Source organism: Oncorhynchus keta, chromosome 29 (assembly GCF_023373465.1).
Source record: "Oncorhynchus keta strain PuntledgeMale-10-30-2019 chromosome 29, Oket_V2, whole genome shotgun sequence".
In the NCBI taxonomy this organism is placed as follows: domain Eukaryota; kingdom Metazoa; phylum Chordata; class Actinopteri; order Salmoniformes; family Salmonidae; genus Oncorhynchus; species Oncorhynchus keta.
The window spans coordinates 24,853,259-24,873,023 of record NC_068449.1 but is presented as its reverse complement, the minus strand read 5'-3'; the positions used below and the strand labels follow the sequence as shown (position 1 = coordinate 24,873,023).

Below are 19,765 nucleotides of genomic sequence, written 5' to 3'. Positions count from 1 at the left end.
TGTCTTGCATCTCGGACACCCATGGTTGTCCATCTCTACAAAGCACCGAAAATAGATGTCAACAATGAACTAGCAAGTTATCAATGTCTCTTTAACAGTTCGCACAAGTGGTAAAATGTGTCACATTTAAATTGTCCCGATAAGGACGTCGGTGGTAAGATCGGTTCCTAGTTAATGATCCCTCATAGCGCACCTCACTAAGTGGACAAATGCGTAATAGTGATAAATCTTGTTATTTTCAAATGTAAGATTATGAAAACAAGAATAAACACACACACACACGACATTTTCAGAGCTCCACAATGCTTAGGCTTATTTCATTTTTTTAAACTAAAATTATGCATTTTCATTTGATAGCCTGTTAGATTACCTATTTGAAAACATGAGAAACTCACTATAGTAATCAGCTAAAAACATTGCTAATAATAATAGTCTAATGATCAGAGCCTAATAATAATAGGTATTTGTATCAGCTATTGTTGCATTATGATAATCAAATAGCCTATCAGTTAATTTCCATTAACTGAGCTAACGCATAAGAAACTTTCATTAGTTTGCTTTTTTATATTAATCGATGTTGGAGTTTAATGTATAACGTAGGCTATAAAGAGTAGGCTGCTGTACGCATATCACAAATTATTTAATTTAGCTAACAGGGGCAGTCCATTAGCGCACAGCTCAGTTGGTACAATCAAAAAATAATATGCCATGATGCAGACAATATGGAGAGTATTTTCCGCTCCCATATCAAAATCCCAACCACATTCACCTTGTACAGGTAAACCTTTGAAATTTTGTACGTCATGTTTGAGTGACAGCTGCAAACCAAACATTCGTCTCTTGGTCGAGGTCGCTCCTCCCTGGCGGAGCCCTTCGTAGCCAATCGGGTGGCTCTCCTGCAGACAGACCCCAATGCCCTCTTGCTACAGTTCCCGCAGAGTAAAAGTCACGTTGGAACGAAAGGGGAGCGCTATCCACTTACAGCTGCTGCCAGATATTCGATCGCATTCGCATGGCGAGGGGGTAACCTGATCGGCTGAAGGCTTGCCGGAACCAGGGAGGAGTGACTTACCAGGAAAGGCTTGAAAAATGTCTTCTTCTTCAGGAGAAGTCACAATTTCAAATGACATTCAGAAGGAAAATGTGAAGACGGACAGGCGAGAGTGTATCAAGCTTCTGGCGCTCGATACCGCGGAGTTGTCTATGGAGCGCGCAACTTCGAACACTGATGCGGTCCACAGTGAACTTCTGGTGAGCGCGACTTCTTCCCTGGCATTCTCCCCGGAGCAAGTGGCGTGCGTCTGCGAGGCTCTGCAGCAGGGAGGCAATGTGGACCGGCTGGCCAGGTTTTTATGGTCCTTGCCACAGAGTGACCTGCTACGCGGCAACGAAAGCATTCTGAAAGCTCAAGCTCTCGTCGCTTTTCATCAGGCTCGGTACCAGGAGCTCTACAGTATTTTGGAGAACCACAGCTTCAGTCCGTCCAATCACTCCTCGCTGCAAGACCTATGGTACAAGGCACGGTATACCGAGGCAGAGAAAGCGCGTGGGAGACCCCTGGGCGCCGTGGATAAATATCGCCTGCGGAGAAAGTACCCACTCCCCCGGACTATCTGGGACGGGGAAGAGACCGTATACTGCTTCAAAGAGAGGTCCCGCAACGCGCTGAAGGATCTCTACAAGCAGAATAGATATCCCTCTCCAGCCGAGAAAAGAAACCTCGCTAAAATCACGGGACTCTCTTTGACGCAGGTCAGCAACTGGTTCAAAAACAGGAGACAGAGGGACAGAAACCCATCCGAAGCGCAATCAAAAAGGTGAGAAAGAACAAATAAAGTATCCGTTGATTGCTTGATTTTACGAAAATAGCACAGTGTGCGTAATGGCACATTTAAATTGTACATTCATTACCAGGAATGATTTTTGAGATTATTGCTGGCAAGGTCGAGCTGGCTTTCCTTGTATCATACACACACATGACTGCCTCTGGCTATTGCATGGTAATCGCCCATAGAGCTTGGTATGTGAGTTGACAGCGTAAATAATTAACATTAGATAGAGTAATTCCGAAACAAAAAAGTGTGCCAAGTAGCAAACACGCCGCTAATGTTTTGAAATATGAGGCTGTTGACATCCAGATCGGGTTTCTTTTGAGTGTTCAGGCGCTAAGAAAATGGATACCAGTCCAACATTAGCCTGCTATATTCCGAATATAACTTATATAGTCTAAATGGTGTTATAAATAAGTTGTTTTATAGATTTAGCCTATAAGTATGAAACAATTATATAGTCTCCTGACAGTGTGTGTGTGTGTGCGCGCGTGTGTGTGTGTTCAAAACCAACTGAATACCTCACCTGTGTGTGTTCAAAACCAACTGAATACCTCACCTGTGTGTGTTCAAAACCAACTGAATACCTCACCACATAAATCACTTTAGCTGTTTACTTTTCCTTTTAAGCCGAGGGTAATCAGAAAACCTCCCTTCAGCGTTTCGTTTGAAAAAAACCCACCCACAGGCAGGCAGATATATTCCCTTCTTTTTATGTTTTCTTCTCTATGAACAAAGCTCGTGTGCACCTGGTGGAGGTGAGTTCTTTCTCTCGCTCTCTCTCTCTCAATTCAATTCAAGGGATTTATTGGCATGGGAAACATATGTTAACATTGCCAAAGCAATTGAAGCACGCACACACACACACGCACATACACACGCACACACACACACTTCAAGAAAGATGATGTCATAAACAGCTCACAGGCATTTTTGCTCGAAGGACGTTTTTTGTGTTTACAATCCACTTCATTCCAGTATGTGGAGGCCAATAATTATATTGCCAATGACTAAAAAATATTGTCCTTTGAGTGACAAAATAAGTGATTATAAGCCATAGTTATTAAGTTAATTTATGGAGAAGAGGAATAAGCTATCCTTCTTCAATAACTGGCTTGCAGGCCTCAAGACGATGAAGCAGAAGTTTCTCAGAGTCAATGAGGCTCTTTATTTCAGAGAGCGAGTCTTTTTTTGTAGCGAGGGAAATGCAGCTGCTTCAGTCACTCACTCATGATGAAAAATACAATTGGAAATGGCATTGTTCGATTTCTTAATATTTTCTTGACATTACAAAACTTAAATTGTGAAGTTATGCAAACAAAAAAAATAAAGCAAAACATATACCAATCACCACCAAATTACAAATAAATGAATTGCCCATTTGTGTTGTCACGTTGCCACAGCTGACATTTGTCACCCTGGAATTTATTGCACCAAATGGTAGGTCCACTGTTGGTTGTATTGTCGTCCAAGCCTACTAGGTCCTGAAGGAGTTTAAATAATGGAGAGATATAATGCAATGTATTCTCCACGGGGTAAAACTTTTGGTCGTCACTACACCTCTTTGAAGCAATGTTTGTGAGATCTCCATGGTTCACCTCTGTTGTTGTGCCCACAAAGATTCTATACAATTATATATGTGCTTGTGCTTGAGGTTTTATCACTATCTCAATTGGCTAAGACAGTTTGAGGGATCAATTAAGTTGCATTGACAAGTCAGCCACATTTCTTAGTATGCAAATAAGGTATTTTGCATGTTCAAATCAAAAAAACAATTCAAATGTTATTTGTCACATGCTTTGTAAACATCAGGTGTAGACTAACAGTAAAAAGGCTTACTTACGGCCTTTCCCAACAATGCAGCGAGAAAAATTTAAAAATAATAGCACAAACAATAAATACACAATGACTCACTTGGCTATATACAAAGGGTACCGGTACTGAGTCGACATGTGGGGGTATGATGTAAAAGAGATGTACATATAGGTAGGGTTAAAGTGACTAGGCAACAGGACAGATAATAAGCAGTAACAGCAGCATATGTGGTGAGTCAAAAGAGTTACTGCAAAAAGGGATCAATGCACATAGTCCTGGTAGCTATTTGGGTAACTACACTGAACAAAAATATAAGCACAACATGTAAAGTGTTGGTCCCATGTTTCATTAGCTGAAATAAAAGATCCCAGAAATGGTCCATGCACAAAGGGAGCTTATTTCTCTCAAATTCTGTGCACAAATTTGTTTACATTCCTGTTATTGAGCATTTCTCCTTTGCCAAGATAATCCATCCATAATCCATCCACCAGGTGTGGCATTTCAAGAAGCTGATTAAACCGCATGGTCATTACACCGTTGCATCTTGTGCTGGGGACAATAAAAGGCCACTCTAACATGTGCAGTTTTGTCACACAATGCCACAGATGTCTCAAGTTTTGAGGGAGCGTACAATGGGCATGCTTACTGCAGGAATGCCTACCAGAGCTTTTGCCAAATAATTTAATGTTAATTTCTCTACCATAAGCCGCCTCCAACATCGTTTTACAGAATTTGGCAGTATGTCCAACTGGCCTCACAACCGCAGACCACGTGTAACCACGCCAGACCAGGACCTCTACATCCGGGTTTCTTCACCTGCGGAATCGTTCTGATTGGCTGGGCCTGGCTCCCAAGTTGGTGGGCCTAATGCCCCTGTTCAGCCATGTGAAATCCATAGTTCGGGCTTAATGAATTTAGTTCAATTGACTGATTTACTTAAATTAACTGTAACTCAGCAACATCTTTGAAACTGTTGCATGTTGAATATTTTTTTTTGTTCAGTATATTTAGAAGTCTAATGGCTTGAGGGTAGAAGCTGTTCAGGGTCCTAATGGTTCCAGACTTAGCGCATCGGTACTGCTTGCCGTGTGGTAGCAGAAAGAATAGTCTATGACTTGGGTGGCTGGAGTCTTTGACCATTTTTAGGGCCTTCCTCTGACACTGCCTGGTATAGAGGTCCTGGATGACAGGGAGCTCGGTCCCGGTGATCTACTGGGCCGTTCGCACTACCCTCTGTAGCCTTCTGTTTACAGGAAATGACCGTTTATTCCTTGTTAGTGAGTGATGCAATATTGTATTAATTTATGCAATGTTTACATCCCAACATACACACACAAACACACTACCACTCTGAGTGAGAAACACACAGTCACACCCACTTTCTCAACATTCTCACAGGTCTGCCTATGATTATCTTGGTTTCAAAATCTGTCTGTCTCACTCACTCTGTCAATAGTAAAACTCCACCTCTGCGCTCACAAAAGACAGCAACATACTGTAAGTCAAACTAGTAGGACAACTTACTTCTCTGACCTCTATTCTGCCACACACAATTCTATTATTAAAATCTATCAAAAGTGTAGAAGAGGACATATTTCATTCCGACAGTCCCCGAGCATCTTTCTATATCTCACTGTCCCTTCTCTCTGACTTTTTTTCCCACAGTGAATCTGATGGCAACCACAGCACAGAGGATGAGTCTAGTAAAGGACAGGAAGAGCTTTCTCCACTCCCCCTCTCCAATTCATCTGACGGGGCGATGACCCATGGGGCCCTCCCCCTGCAGACAGGGTCTCTGGACAGTGGGTTGGTCATCAAACAGATTGGGGACATCAAGATGCCCCCTGGATCCAGCAGTGGGGTTCTCTTTAACGGGAACCTAGTGACCAGTAACCCCTCCACTGTCTTCCATAATGGTGGCTCGTCTTACCTCCAGGCCCCCAGCAACATCCTGTTCAACGGGCTCAACCTGGGTGTCCAGCCCCTGGCCTTCAACCCCCAGCGGCTCTCTGGGGGGGTCTTGATGGGGGGCTCTGGTGTGGACATGCAGATGCAGGCAGGCCAGGAGAAGGGGCTGGGCAGCTCCGGTGTGGACTACGCCTCCTACTCCGGCTGTGTGAACGGGGCAGAGGTGAAACTGGAGGGGGTTCACGGCATGGCAGCTCAAAATGCCGGCTCGTCCGTCCTCACGTTCAGTTCGTCCTCAGGGACGCTCCAGCTGGGCGGTTACAGTCAGGTCCATGTGCACAGCGGCATATCTGACGGCAACAGGGCATCTCTGCTCAACAGCAATGTAGGTCTTCCTCCTCTGCAGCTCCCCTCTGGCTCCTCCACCTCAGCACTCTCACAAGGTGGGTTGACTTTAAACTGGTTGTCAGTTCTATGTCAGCTACATTGAAAACTTAAAACCCACATTGAAGTTTTGCCGATAACGCTTATTGGTGAGAGATAATTATTGCTTACAGTATTTTAGGACTTAATGTCTTCTTCATTGCTAATGAAAGATACATTATCTGTGCATTTACAAGAATATGGTGGTAGTTGACCCTAACCTTTTAAATATTGCAACCAAATCCCTTTCTTCTTCTTCTTCAATAAAGTGAATGAGTCCTGGGTTGAAATAGCAATGGGTGTAGTCATCAGCTCTGTTATGCATTCAATATGTCGAAGCTGCCTTAGCATTTGGCCTTCCTGACTTTGGGTCTGAGGCCAGAGGCTTGTTACTGCACTGCAATGAGTTGGGGCTCGACGTACATGCCAGACACACACACACACACAGTCCATTATCTTGTGTGGCGATATATGGTGGTCCTTGAAAATTATAGAGATGAATAGAACACAGGTTCTGAAGTCATCATCACTGCACACTCCTGACCTCAGGGGGAGAGAGGAGGAGAATCTGTTTCAGACAATTACAGGGCTGAAAAACTTACTAACGAGGAGAGAGTCATTACAGCACTTACTTTGACAAAAAGCAGAGACTTCATACCAGGACAACAGAAAAGTAAAATAGAAAGAAAAAAATGCCTTTTTGTTGGCCCATAACAGACTTTTACATCAATACAACTCTCCTGGGTCCCACAGGGTCAGCTTCAAAACCTAGGTGTGAGAGAGACACAGCAGAGATTTGATGTATTTCTGCTGGAAGTTAAGAACATACAGCAACAGTACAGTAAGAGTGAAGCCAGAGATTTGGAAGACTGTTAGTCGAGTTGAGCAGGAGTTGGTTATAGTGGTTCAGAGATAAGGGTATAAAGTACTGTTTGTAAGGAGTATAAGATGTATAATGTCCTGTCATTGATTATCCCAGGTACAATCCAAGTGAACAATGTAGCAGTCAGTTCTTCCAGTGAGGACTCCTACCACCACCAGCACCATCAGGACAAGCTGGCCATGGCCCCCATGCACCCCAGCACAGTGCTGTACAGCATGGGCAACACTGGACAGACCTCCATCAAGAAGGAGCCCATGGAGGGAGGTGGGGGCGGTGGGGTGTACTCCTACCATCATGGCCTTCACCTGGACACCAGTGGGCAGCTCAGTTACTCCTCAGCCCCCCTAAACTCAGAGGAGGTCCCCTCTAGCCAGGGCCCCACCCCTTCCTCTGATGTAACCATGGTCAGCTCCTCCAGTCCAGAGCCTGAGGTCTACACCACCCTCACCGTCAGCACCCCTCTGATGGCCCAAACAGACCCGAACGGACACCACCTCCAGCCTGAGTACCTCAGGGGCCACAACCCACAACCTGTCCCCTCCTCACACCTCCTGGGCCCTGGCATGAACAACAACTACATGTCTGTGTCAGAGAGTAAGGTGGACGCAAGTGGCGATGGGGTGAATGAGATGGTGCGGGTCATGTGTGGGGAGATGGAGCCGGGGGAGGAGAAGGAGCTGGCCAAATTACAGACAGTGCAGATGGACGAGGATATGGCTGACCTTTAACCTGTAACCTATGACGTTTCATAAGCACTCAATTCTGCCCAAGCAGTGATGTGGTGAATATTTTTACTTTTTTGTGTGTTTTTTTTACCATTCATTTCTTCTAAGTGTTAAATTATTTGCTAATGTTGTGTTCATTTTACCTTACACTGCACTCTATTCAGATGCAAACCCCTTGGATTGACACCATGAAGTCATCCTAATGAATGATTTTAAAACCCCCGATTCCTCTATGCATCACAGAAAGTCAGAACTAGAAGTCCCTTGCATGCATATGAACCACATTCTAAGTGTGCATTTTTTATATTACAACACCTGCTACTTCCCATTGAGTGGACTTGATCCACAGAAGCAGGTGTTGGAATGGCCCTGATCATGTGACCAGGATGTTTCTCCAAACTAAATGTGTCATCTGGGTCAACTCAAAAAGGCCCTTCAGTAGGGGGAGGGGAGCGTCTCTGTGAAAATGTTCACTAAACCACTACAATTGCTGCACTGAAAACCACATATGAATAACAGGACCATCACTGTGCACAGCAGTTGCTGATTTATGCAATTTAGACCTCTTCAAATTCTCAGAAAGTCATTCAAGTCTACCATCCTCCATAGTACATTCATCATTTGTTACATATCATGTGGGCTGAGGGTGATTCATCATATTTATGGCATGGTTTCTGTTCGGGGGACTTAAGAAGAAATGAATGTGCCTTTCTGCACCCGTAGAATGTCAGTCTGCACTGATCTCTCCTAATTTGCACTAGCATCAAAACACTATAACAGAAGATTGTAGCTTCAAAGAACCTACCTTTCCCTCTGGACTGATCAAACCATAGCAAATCTATACTGTGAAAACATATTTCAAGCTTCATCCATTATTGGAGACAGAGAGATTATAAAGGGGTTGTGACACAGTCCGTATCTATTTGAACACAGTAAGACCACTATATGCTGTTTGTTCATTTTGGCAACAGTATGTCCCATCATTCATTTTGAAATGTCTCTCAAACTGTCTCTGCAAAAATATACATCAGTTATATTTGTCTACAAGGTAAGATGCAAGCACATTTATATTATTGACTGTTGTGCCTGTTTGTATGAGAAACTGGAAGGGGAGCATTGTGTTTGAGGGAGGAGAACCACATGCAGTCCGAAGTGTTTTTTTATGGAGAGGGATTTCTATTGTGTCCCTTTGCATGGCAAACTGAGTTAAGAATATTCAAATGTCCTGGTTACTAGTGCCTTTTACTTTTAATTGTTATTTTCTAAATACGATTGAGTGTGACTAGCAAGTTCTCTACCCTCTATGATTGATGCATAGGTGCAGAGTGAGACACATGCAAACTTCCATGGTTTTCAGATAAAGCTCTTCCACTTTGGGTAATTTTCTGGTATTATTAGATAGGTGCATAAGCCAGACATCTCCTGTGATGTTGAGGTAGGGAGTAAGTGGGCCTCATACATCAACAAATGTATGTGGAGCACTTCACAACTGAAGACATGAACTCCACACAGACGCACAACACAAAACCATAATACCCCATCTCAACCGCATGACCAACAAATGTAATTTACACATAACAGTAAGACATTAAGACACAGATCCATGTACATAGAGACTTGCCAGTACATTTTCCTTTGTCAGGTTCCATGACCTAAACCCTCACTCAGAGTAGAGCTATGAACAGACTGCAAACTGACATAAAGATGACATTACAGAACAACTTTGTCTACATGTTCTGATGTCACATACCAAAAATAAGCCATAGGCATGTGGTAAAACAGATTGTTTTTTATTTTAGCTTGAACTGTATGTTTGTAATCTGAAATGATGTGAATGTATTTTTCTAAATCTCCATACTGCATTAAAAGTTTATATTTATAAAAATATAAAACTGTTACTGGTTTTTGTCATGAAAAAAAGTGTTCATTTGGCTCCTTTACCATGACTAAATAATTTCTAGATTATTTCTTAATTAAACATGCGAGTTGGGTTTGTGTTTAATGTTATGTCTACAGTGGACCTTCATTCTCCAGACGGGAAGCATACGTCTTCTATATATTTAAAAGGCTTAGAAAGCCAACCTCTGCGAGGATGGGGGTATAACAGGCATGCCCTGATCCAACAAGCCTAGAACTGCGCTCTGCAAACCTGCAGTGATCATTTGCACATGCCTGGCAACCTGGTGTTCATTAACCCTCCTATTCTCATCTCAGCCGCCGTAATTCAAATAAACAGCAATGAGATTTCCAGAGGTACTGCTCTTAGGGGTGGGGGGTCCATAGCTCCACACAGTCCTATCCATTGGCCCTCTCCCTGGGATAACCCAGAGCAAGCTCTCCCTGCCTCACTCAGCTGATCCACATATGGATGAATGAGTCTGAAGGGTTGTCACTCACAGGCACTGTGTGTCTGTACAGAGATATCCTGAACTGCTCACATGGCTTTGGGGGATTTTTAATGATCTTCCACCCAATTCTGATTCTCTCCACCGGCTCCCAAGTAAGGCTAGTTAAGATAAAGGGGGATAGAAGGGGCGGGGGAATGGATGCATGGGTGGATACGTAGATGGAGAATTTATAGTGGTTTTGAGACTGGACTTCAGGTCTTATCCTCTTCGTAGATCATTTTTATGGGTTCTATACGGATGACCCAAATAAACAGAAGGTGTTTGTCTCCGCTCATTCAATGGAGAGAGTGGGGGAGAAAAAGGAGAGGGAGAGGCAGGTAACTGGTGTATGGTTACCTGTGCACTGGTGACTTCGTTGCCATGGGCATTGGATTAGCTGATTGTTAGGTATCAGGTGATGCCTCCTGTAATATTGAAGAGGGTGAAACGGCTTTGTTGAAGCCCTGAACAAAGTCTGATTGGAAAAGGGAGCCAATGTTCTCATGGGGTGTGGGCCCCAGAAAGCTTCAAATTTCCCCTTTTTATTGTGCCTGTAGATTAGAAGAAAATGAACAGCACAGTCAGTCCTTTTAAAGGAAGACTAAACACTATTTTGAAGAACATCTGTTGGCAATATTACTACATTATATGTATTACAGTATAGCTTACAAGGCAACCTTAATTGATGGGATGTATTGCATATTTAGAAAACAAAAAGTTTAAAAAGTAACTTATAGATGTGTAACTTTTAAAATAACACACTTTATACATGAGATGTGTCCAGCGGCTATTGTTCAACATCAAATACACCAATCCAACCACATAATAATGTTACCAAAAAGTTAAACAAGTAAGATGTATAATTTCGTCCACAATTTAAAACGTGCACTGTAAAACATGCGCGGGCGAGCAGTAAAAGAAGGGACCCCCCCAGAACCGAGGCCTTATTAAAAACGGTGACCTCTGATCTCTTGGATGGTTTCAAAGCTGACATTTAATGCGGCGCAGCAGACTGCAAGCCATATGTAACATGACCTGGGGAGCGCGGTACTCCGCTGCTCCACATCCCACTAATGAGAGGCCAGGGGTCGCTGGGTGCTGCGCTGCTCCAAAAGACCCACCACCAATGCTTTAGCCACGGAGATTCATGTGTGGGGTTCCGAAAGTGAAATGTAAATAAATGAACCTAAAGTTAGCAAATATAAGTACAATCATAAATTGATGTTTAAACGCGCACTCTATGGCGTTTACAATGTGAGATGTGTGTGTGCCTAAAATCCATTGGGAACGACTGAGGTTAGCTTATAGGCCAAGTTGTTTTCGCCATCAAAACCACAACGCAATATTTGACTTCGACATCAGATAATTGAGTTGTTATCAGGCGTGAGAAAATATATGCACATGTTCAGTCCTCCACCCACAACGAAAAAGAAAAGAAAAGGTGCGACCTGGGGCAATTTAATGCTCGGTTCTGCACTATAACCGCAACGTATAACATATGCGTAAAAACGGTCCAAACGTGCACTACACATGCCAGTGTGTTTCTACCCATATCTATATCTCTCCCCCCTCACACACACACGCACACGCGCACCGGTGCACGCACACATGTTGGGGTGTTGTTCTCCACTGAAATGGGATATGTTGAGAGAGAGGCAACAGCTGGGAGTCCGCATCATCGCCACGCCACACTGGTGAAATTGTATTTCCTATAGAAACACACCACTCTGTAACAGGAGGGACGAAAATAAGACTCATATGACAATTAAGGAGTTTGACTCTGTCTGAAAGCAATACAAACATGACAGCTCCTTCCCCCATGCCAAATGTCACCTAATCAATGTTTACTATATATGTTTTATTAGTTGTGTTACCAACACTCATAGGCCTTTAAAGATAATGGTGAACTTAATTTAGCACATAAAAACATGAACACTAAATATTCTCTCCAAATAGCCTAATTAATTGGAGGGTCCGTTTTACGCATTGTGAATATCAAATCTCGATCTATGCATAACGCCATGGGGTTGTTGTTTATAAACTGGCGCCCCCTCCCTACCAGTAACCTACACATTGTCTAAAACTAATGGTCAAGTGGTTTAGAAAATGAGGACAACACATTTCAAAACATTGTGGTTGTTTTATTACATAGAACGCCACGGTAAAGCCTCTTAATCGAATTATCGTTTAACAACATCAGGACCAACGTTTGTTTACTAACCTGCTATATAGCCTTTTGTAGCCTATGAGGTAGCACTGCGAGGAAAGTGAGCCGTAATGATTTTGATGGGAGGTGACCGCAGTGCTCTTATACAAGGCTAATTTTCTAACATGACAGGAAACTCTGTTAAGCTGATAATTGCGGCTCCAATTTCATTTAACTCACTCATGTCAACAGTTGTGTTTTGAGAAAGCAACCAATTCGGAGTATTGCACTTAAAGTGATGAATAGGCTTGTATGTTTTACAACAAAAATGTAGGTCTGGGCAGGGCCTATGGGCTAATTCAAACTAATAGTATTGAGGAAAAAAGTCCTATTGTGGTAATTAATAATCACATATCCTATACTTCGTCTCAAGTGAGTGAGTTAAATTATCAAAAGATTATGCAAAAAAATCATACAATTGTATTTACAAAGACAACAACATTAGGGTTATAAAAATATAGTAATCTAAGCCAGACTTGATGTTGTCTAACGGCACTCATTTTTGTTTAAAAATGTTTGCTGCATACTTTGCATAGTTTGAAGATATATAGGCCTATGCAACGAATTATACGGGGTGTCAAATATTATAGGCCTACCTTTTAATTTAAAATAGTTTTACAGCAATTAATTATTCGGCCTGGGCTACGTCTCGAATTATTTTGATTTATCCAAGTAGGTTAGATATATTAAGGAAAGCCATGGACTACATAGGCTACATTCCAAATGTTTCAGCCAATTTGAACAGTATCAGCATTGTTCCAGTCAACAGCTGAAATAGCAGTTTTGATTAAGCGAAAACCATCTGCTTGCTTGTGTGAACCCGGTCTTGCTGGACTTTCATCATTTTACTCTCTCCTCCATCCTCCCAGTCACAAAACGCCACATATAGACGGTTTGATATGAGATATGGTGACGTTTTTATGAAGTGCTTTCTCGGTATGTATTTGTGGATTGTTTTCTTTCTCCCTCTCATTTTCCATCCACCGACGTTGTGTGCAGTAGCAGAGACGTCGCCAATCGTCATCGTTGCCCGGGGGCAGTGGAGGGGAGTCCACATCTTGAAATAATCACGACCTGAACTAAGATTGGGCACGTCCCCCTGGCTTCTCGGGTTAAAGGAGGAGGCGCGGCGCAATGTGGTAGAGATATTAGCGAAACCTGAGAGCGGCCCATAAGACAGCTCATTTGCTGGAGCGCTGGGGTTTAGAGAACTGAGCGGAGCGAACCCCATAGGCCTCCGCCTAATGTCGAGGACCGACCGGTCAACCGCACAATATGCACCTTTTATTCACTGAATGATGGGGCCTTCGTTTTCGATAGCCCACCTCAACGTATTTCATAAGTTCTTGTATGTTCTAATTTGCATGACAGAATGCACATCTCTCAGCCAATTTTAGGCTATACTTTGGATGCTCGTTTGACGTTGTTTTCCTTTATAATCAATACAACTGGGAATAATAGATCGAGCAATTATACATTACTGTGCATGAATTCATCAGGAGGCAGTTCAATTGAGATCATAATAATCTCAGCAAATGGTTGGGTCTTACACTTCACTTATTGCATACCCTCGTTCATTTGCTTTCATGATGGAAGTTCCATTTACAGCAGTGCCGCTAAATCATTTGTATAATCTTTATGGTATAGCCCATTATTTTCAAACAGTTTAAGATGGATATTCTAGATTCGCCTCTCATCCAAGCACGAGGTTAGTTTTTACATGTGTCTAAAACCACAGAAATGTATTAAACCAACGCTCGATTACGCCCTTTTAATTGGTAGGCCTAGTGGTGTGTAGAATACCAAATATGTTAACAGTGAATTACCTATAACATTTAACCCGAGATCTATATTTCTTAAATGTAAAATCAGATATTGGTTAAAGATGTAGGCCTAACGGACAGAATAAATAATATTGCAAATAATATTGGCTGCCCTAGAAATGCTCCTTTTCCGGTGTCTACTTCTCAACGTGTTGCCGGAGAGTCAAGTTGCAAATCCTGGGAAAGATAAAGAAATTTGATCTATCCTTCAAAACAACGACTCAACGACCAAGAGCCCGTGACTCACATAACTCATTTACTAATGGATAGGTTTTATGTTTCACGCCACAACATTGAGGACAGCAGTGGAGAGACGATTTATCTCCAGGGAAATAACCTTGGGGAGGCCGGAATAAAAATGTACACAATTTCGTAGAAATATAAAGACTTCACACCATAATAAATGAACAGCTAATGCAGTACTGTTCGTAGCCTAAAATGTACTGATGCAAATTGAAACGAAAAAAAAAATCTGAAAGCAGATATAACTGAACATCAAAATGATTCAATGTATGACTCGTGGTTTAGGCAAGGATTTTGGAAATTGAAACAATTAAACAAGCTGCAAAAAAATAAAATTTAAAAAAATAAATACATAATAACAATAATATCGATGGAAATGTCCATCGATGTGTTAACACATAGGGTAGGCCTATGGTGCACATGCGTAAAGAGGAGTCACACCAATAAAATATAAGGCATACACGTCATTACTGATGCACAAACTGAATATTATAACGGTTGGTTCATTGGGGTTATTATTTGGACAACGTTATAGGAAATATATTTAAATCAGATTCCAGGTTCTATACCACACGATGCCTTTTGCAAATCTCAGTTGAAAGCTCAGTAAAATATCCTACACGTGTTAGGCGACTATATCTTTCATCAATAGACAATCTTGCAATATTGACATAGAAGCCTTACAAAGAACTATCCTAAGTTATTTTTGGAATAAGATGTTTATTCACATTATAAATACCTGTACGTTTCCTAACGTTTCTTTCCTGTCTAAAAGCCCCAACCTTTTTGGCAGGCACTCGTACGTAATGGCACGTATAACTATCATAGGAAGTTATTAAATTATATCACCTCATAAAATACACTACTTGATAATTAATAGACTATGAAAAATAGGAGAGAAATACACATTCTTCGTGCCATTAACTCGGTGGCAAGATGAGGGCGGTTAACAGTGACAATAATTAATAATGCATGGTGATGCAATAAATTACTTCAGCTATATTCATCGATCTCTTGTACTTCACTTCAAGCCTTGTCTGGAACTTTACAAAAACATGGGAGGTCCTGCATGAAGGGAATGATAAAAATGCTCTTTAAGAATCTGTAATAATTGATTAGCATTTAGGTACCTTTGCTCCCTCAGCTAAAGCTGGAGAGGAGTATGGGATGGGGGGGCTCCAATTTCAGCCCCTGACGTACTCCCTCCAGGGAGGAAACGGAGCTGCAAACCCAGTTCTGCTCGGCTGCCAGGGTATAGGGCAGTGGGAGAGCCAATCAACGAATCGCGCAGCGCTCTCTTTAAGCCTGACATATCTCCAACAGGAACAAATTGTCCCAACAATCAACATCCGAATCTCCCGTGCGCATCAGGGGTGGAGTGGATATTGTCCGGACGCCGGATTGCACTGGGTTCTGGAACACAATAACAAACCAGTGAAGAATATATAGACATAAAAACAGCATCCCTCTGGATATCGGCGTTGGGCTGGGGATTGAGACCCGACATCATGTCAATACTACCTTCGTTTGGGTTTACCCAGGAGCAAGTCGCCTGCGTCTGCGAGGTCCTGCAACAAGGAGGTAACCTGGAGAGGCTCGGTCGTTTTCTCTGGTCTCTCCCAGCTTGTGACCACCTCCACAAGAATGAAAGTGTACTGAAAGCAAAGGCGGTGGTCGCCTTCCACCGAGGGAACTTCAGAGAGCTATATAAGATCCTGGAGAGCCACCAGTTTTCCCCGCACAACCATCCCAAGCTGCAGCAGCTGTGGCTGAAAGCGCACTACGTGGAGGCGGAGAAATTGCGCGGCCGACCGCTTGGAGCTGTGGGGAAGTATAGGGTAAGAAGGAAATTCCCTTTGCCCCGCACAATCTGGGACGGCGAGGAGACCAGCTATTGCTTTAAGGAGAAGTCCAGGGGTGTTCTTAGAGAGTGGTACACGCATAACCCCTATCCCTCCCCGCGAGAGAAAAGGGAGCTGGCCGAGGCCACGGGACTGACCACTACGCAGGTCAGCAACTGGTTCAAAAACAGACGCCAGAGAGACAGAGCCGCAGAAGCTAAAGAAAGGTATGTTTTGACCAAAAAAGTACAATCAAATGTTGCCATAGTAGGATTAATACTAGGAAAGAATAAACTAAACATAATCACATGCGTAATTTACCAGAGTTGGAATTTTGTTGAATAAATTCCCAACTAATTTATTTAAAGTGACATGCCCTTATGCTGATTTTTAGAAGGCCCAACTAATATTACAATATATTTATACCAAAGGGTTTTAACCATTTTAAATTACAATTTATCCACTGTAAATTACATTTCAAACATTTAGTGTGATACCCCAAAACAAAAACCTATGGCTAACATACGTTTGAAATGGAACCAATGACAAACTATTGACTGTATTCTTATAATTTCGATAGTGTTCTAAATATTTCTGGCATCAGAATAAGTTATAGCTATTTAGAAAGTGATAGATGTATATTTGGAGCTACAGGTCACGGTTTCAGTGGTCAAGATATGGAATCATTATGATAGAAGACATTATTCTCATGCAATAATTAAAAGTATTGCGTGTGATCAAAAGTTTCCCTTTTGCAATTGAAATGTCAAAATAAAAAAAATGGATTGAATATATTTTTAATTGCATTATCCTAAAGTTTAAACCAAGTTTGGATTGGCTTGTTCTTGGCTTATAATTTAAATGTCTAACTTGTATTTGGCCTATCGATTCTGTAAACCTGGGTCCAAGATTGTTTATTCACAACCGTAAATCACCACCACGAAATCATGCAACAAACAAATGATGACTGTACTCAACTTTTGCATAGTTAAAATAGTTACACGACAAAACGAGTGTTAGGAATTGGTTGGGCTATATGCTGGCTTGTGTCTTTTTGTGTTACAATCTTTATAGTCCTAAAAGTGGTATGATAGTATGCTATAAACATTTATATTTCTAACGTCTTTACATATCTTCCCTTCTCAGAGAAAACAGCGAAAACAACAACTCCGGTAACAACAAACAGAACCAGCTGTCTCCCCTCGATGGCGGCAAGTCGCTCATGTCCAGCTCGGAAGATGAGTTCTCTCCACCACAAAGCCCTGATCAGAACTCTGTGCTTTTGCTCCAGGGAAATATGAGTCACCCCGGCGTCTCCTCTTACCCTATGACGGGTCTCGGTGGCGCACAGCCGGTGCATGGAATGCACGGACACCCGCACCAACTCCAAGACTCGTTGCTGGGACCTCTAACATCGAGCCTTGTGGATCTAGGCTCCTAAAGGCAAACTGATACTATCTTTTAAAAGACTGATAACTCTACCAGCTTGAGTACATATATGAAATTACACTATGGTACCTTATAACTAGACTGACCTCTGTCTGTCGTTAAATTTGGTTAGAACTATAACGCAATTATTTTATGCGCTTATCCTGACTTAGGAGGTACCCTCCTTCCCGTGAAAATACAATCAAACCCCCTTTTACGAACTCTTAAGTCAACGAGACACTTAAACTGGACTGCCCTTTTGCTTAATTTATGATATTTTTTGTTCAGATAAAATTTATAGCAACCTCCTGCTATGGAAACTAAGAAGCGACGTTTTCATTAAAATCCTATTAGTTTCCAATAAAACAAAAAGAGACGTCAATTTGTTTAATGTGTATTATTTGTATGTCCAGTCAATAAAATAAATAGCATTATATCATAGCCTATATTCATCCCTCAAAGATATGTAGAGCATGGAGAACAAATATGGGCTATAATAAACCAAAACATTTTGGTCACGTTTTCTTCCTTGGTATAGTATTGAGCCATCTACATTTTACGCACGTCCATGATAGCAAACAATACAAAATATCTGTTCAACTTTTGGGCAGGGTGTATTCGAAAAGCACATTTAGTTTCTTAGGCCTCTATGTCACAATTTGGATGGATAGAAACCACGGTCAAAGTTCTCTGTTTAACTCTCCAGACAAAATGGACATATTTAATCTTTCCTTGAAATTGTTGCTTTTTCACCCAACGTGAAATTTCAGATGTGTTAATGGAGTTAAAACTCAAAACATGATCGATTCAGAATAACAACAAAACATCCGGATTGGGTACTGTAAAATGTGGGGCCCAAAATGTTATAATTCGTTTAAAAAAAAGGACCACGAGGTATGCACAACAGAGTAGTATTGTCGATGATATTTAAAGCCATGTTTTGCCCAAGGCGAAGAAGCCTGGTTCTCGCCCGTGCTCCATGAGCGCTGCGGATCATTACGTCTGTGTTGCGGTGTTTACTTTGCTCTCTCCAAGTGTTTGTTCTGTCGGTTCTGGGCCACGGAAAAGCAACACCATCTGCGGAAGGCGTGATTTTACATTAATCTGTAGCCTACTACGAAGAACAAATAAACCTAGAAATTGATTTATGTTTTTTAAATACTCCCTCCTTCATCCTTGTTCAACATCATGCACAACTTTTAGAATTACAATACAATTAGTATTGAACCCTGTTATCACTCATGTTATACGCTAACTATCCTATAATAATGATGGGATTTGAAAGCTCAATGATAAAACCACCATCACCAACAACAATAATAACAACAGTAGCCTAATCTGCTTCTTATTTTAGTTATTAGCATATTACTAAAATTGTCTTATAATAATACAAACAATATACAAATAATAACACTACTGTAATAATATGAATAATTGCTGTTGCAATCATTGTCATTCGAATATATCGAATAGGCAAATTTAAGACTGATTTGAATAGGGTCTACAGCCGCGTTAGGCTGTAAAGCAATCCTCAAAGGACAACAACATTTATATCGTACTTTATGGGCCAAATATCTGCATCATATTTTGAAAAATGTCTCACTTGCACTCCAAAAGTTTCTGGTAACAGAGGACAACTCCTCTGCCCCCCTACCCCTTCGGCTCATGTCAGGGTAAATTGTTTTGAACAGAGAGCACGGAGGATTTCCTGGGCCTAATCTGAACCAGTTGCTGCTAGCATTAGATCCTGATTGCCAAGATTGCAGGGCTATGCCCGGCTATAGCACGAGGAATCCTGGCCTGGGGCAGTCTGCATCCCAGAGGCGGTTGTCATTTGGGACTGTTTCTTAACCTATCATGACCACCAACCTACCATGTCTACCAAATACAGTGGAGTGAATATTTACCATTTACAGCCATGCAGGTTATATTTTTAAGTGATGCGGTTGTTACATTTTGAATCGTTTTCTAATAATATGTTATACTACCCCTACAGCTACCATACTACTAAAATAAACTTGAAACTAGTTATGCCTTGGGATTCCCTGTATATAAATATATCCTTTGAATCTAATATGCAGGAACATTTGGACCTCATTTGAACTCTAAATAAAGCAGGAACCTGTTATTTTATCAACCCCACTGTATTTGACTTACAGGAGACACATAAACAAGTCCGTCTCAAAAAAGTGTCAGGGACTCAAATGTAGGTTAGGAATTTTCTGCACTCTGCCTCCCACTCACAAATAATGTG

At 41.7% G+C, this 19,765-nt stretch overlaps 2 protein-coding genes across 2 annotated transcripts; both read left to right on the top strand.

Moving 5' to 3' along the window:
- The first annotated feature begins 918 nt into the window (after nt 1-918).
- LOC118362575 (homeobox protein SIX4-like) lies at nt 919-9,475 on the top strand. Its single transcript, XM_035743008.2, has 3 exons — nt 919-1,817; nt 5,310-5,995; nt 6,955-9,475. The coding sequence occupies exons 1-3, from the start codon at nt 1,090-1,092 to the stop codon at nt 7,584-7,586; spliced, it is 2,046 nt and encodes a 681-aa protein (XP_035598901.1). The 5' UTR covers nt 919-1,089; the 3' UTR covers nt 7,587-9,475.
- Nucleotides 9,476-15,325: 5,850 nt separating this feature from the next.
- Nucleotides 15,326-19,545, top strand: LOC118362574 (homeobox protein six1b). Its single transcript, XM_035743007.1, has 2 exons — nt 15,326-16,310; nt 17,230-19,545. The coding sequence occupies exons 1-2, from the start codon at nt 15,751-15,753 to the stop codon at nt 17,522-17,524; spliced, it is 855 nt and encodes a 284-aa protein (XP_035598900.1). The 5' UTR covers nt 15,326-15,750; the 3' UTR covers nt 17,525-19,545.
- The last annotated feature ends 220 nt before the right edge of the window (nt 19,546-19,765 follow it).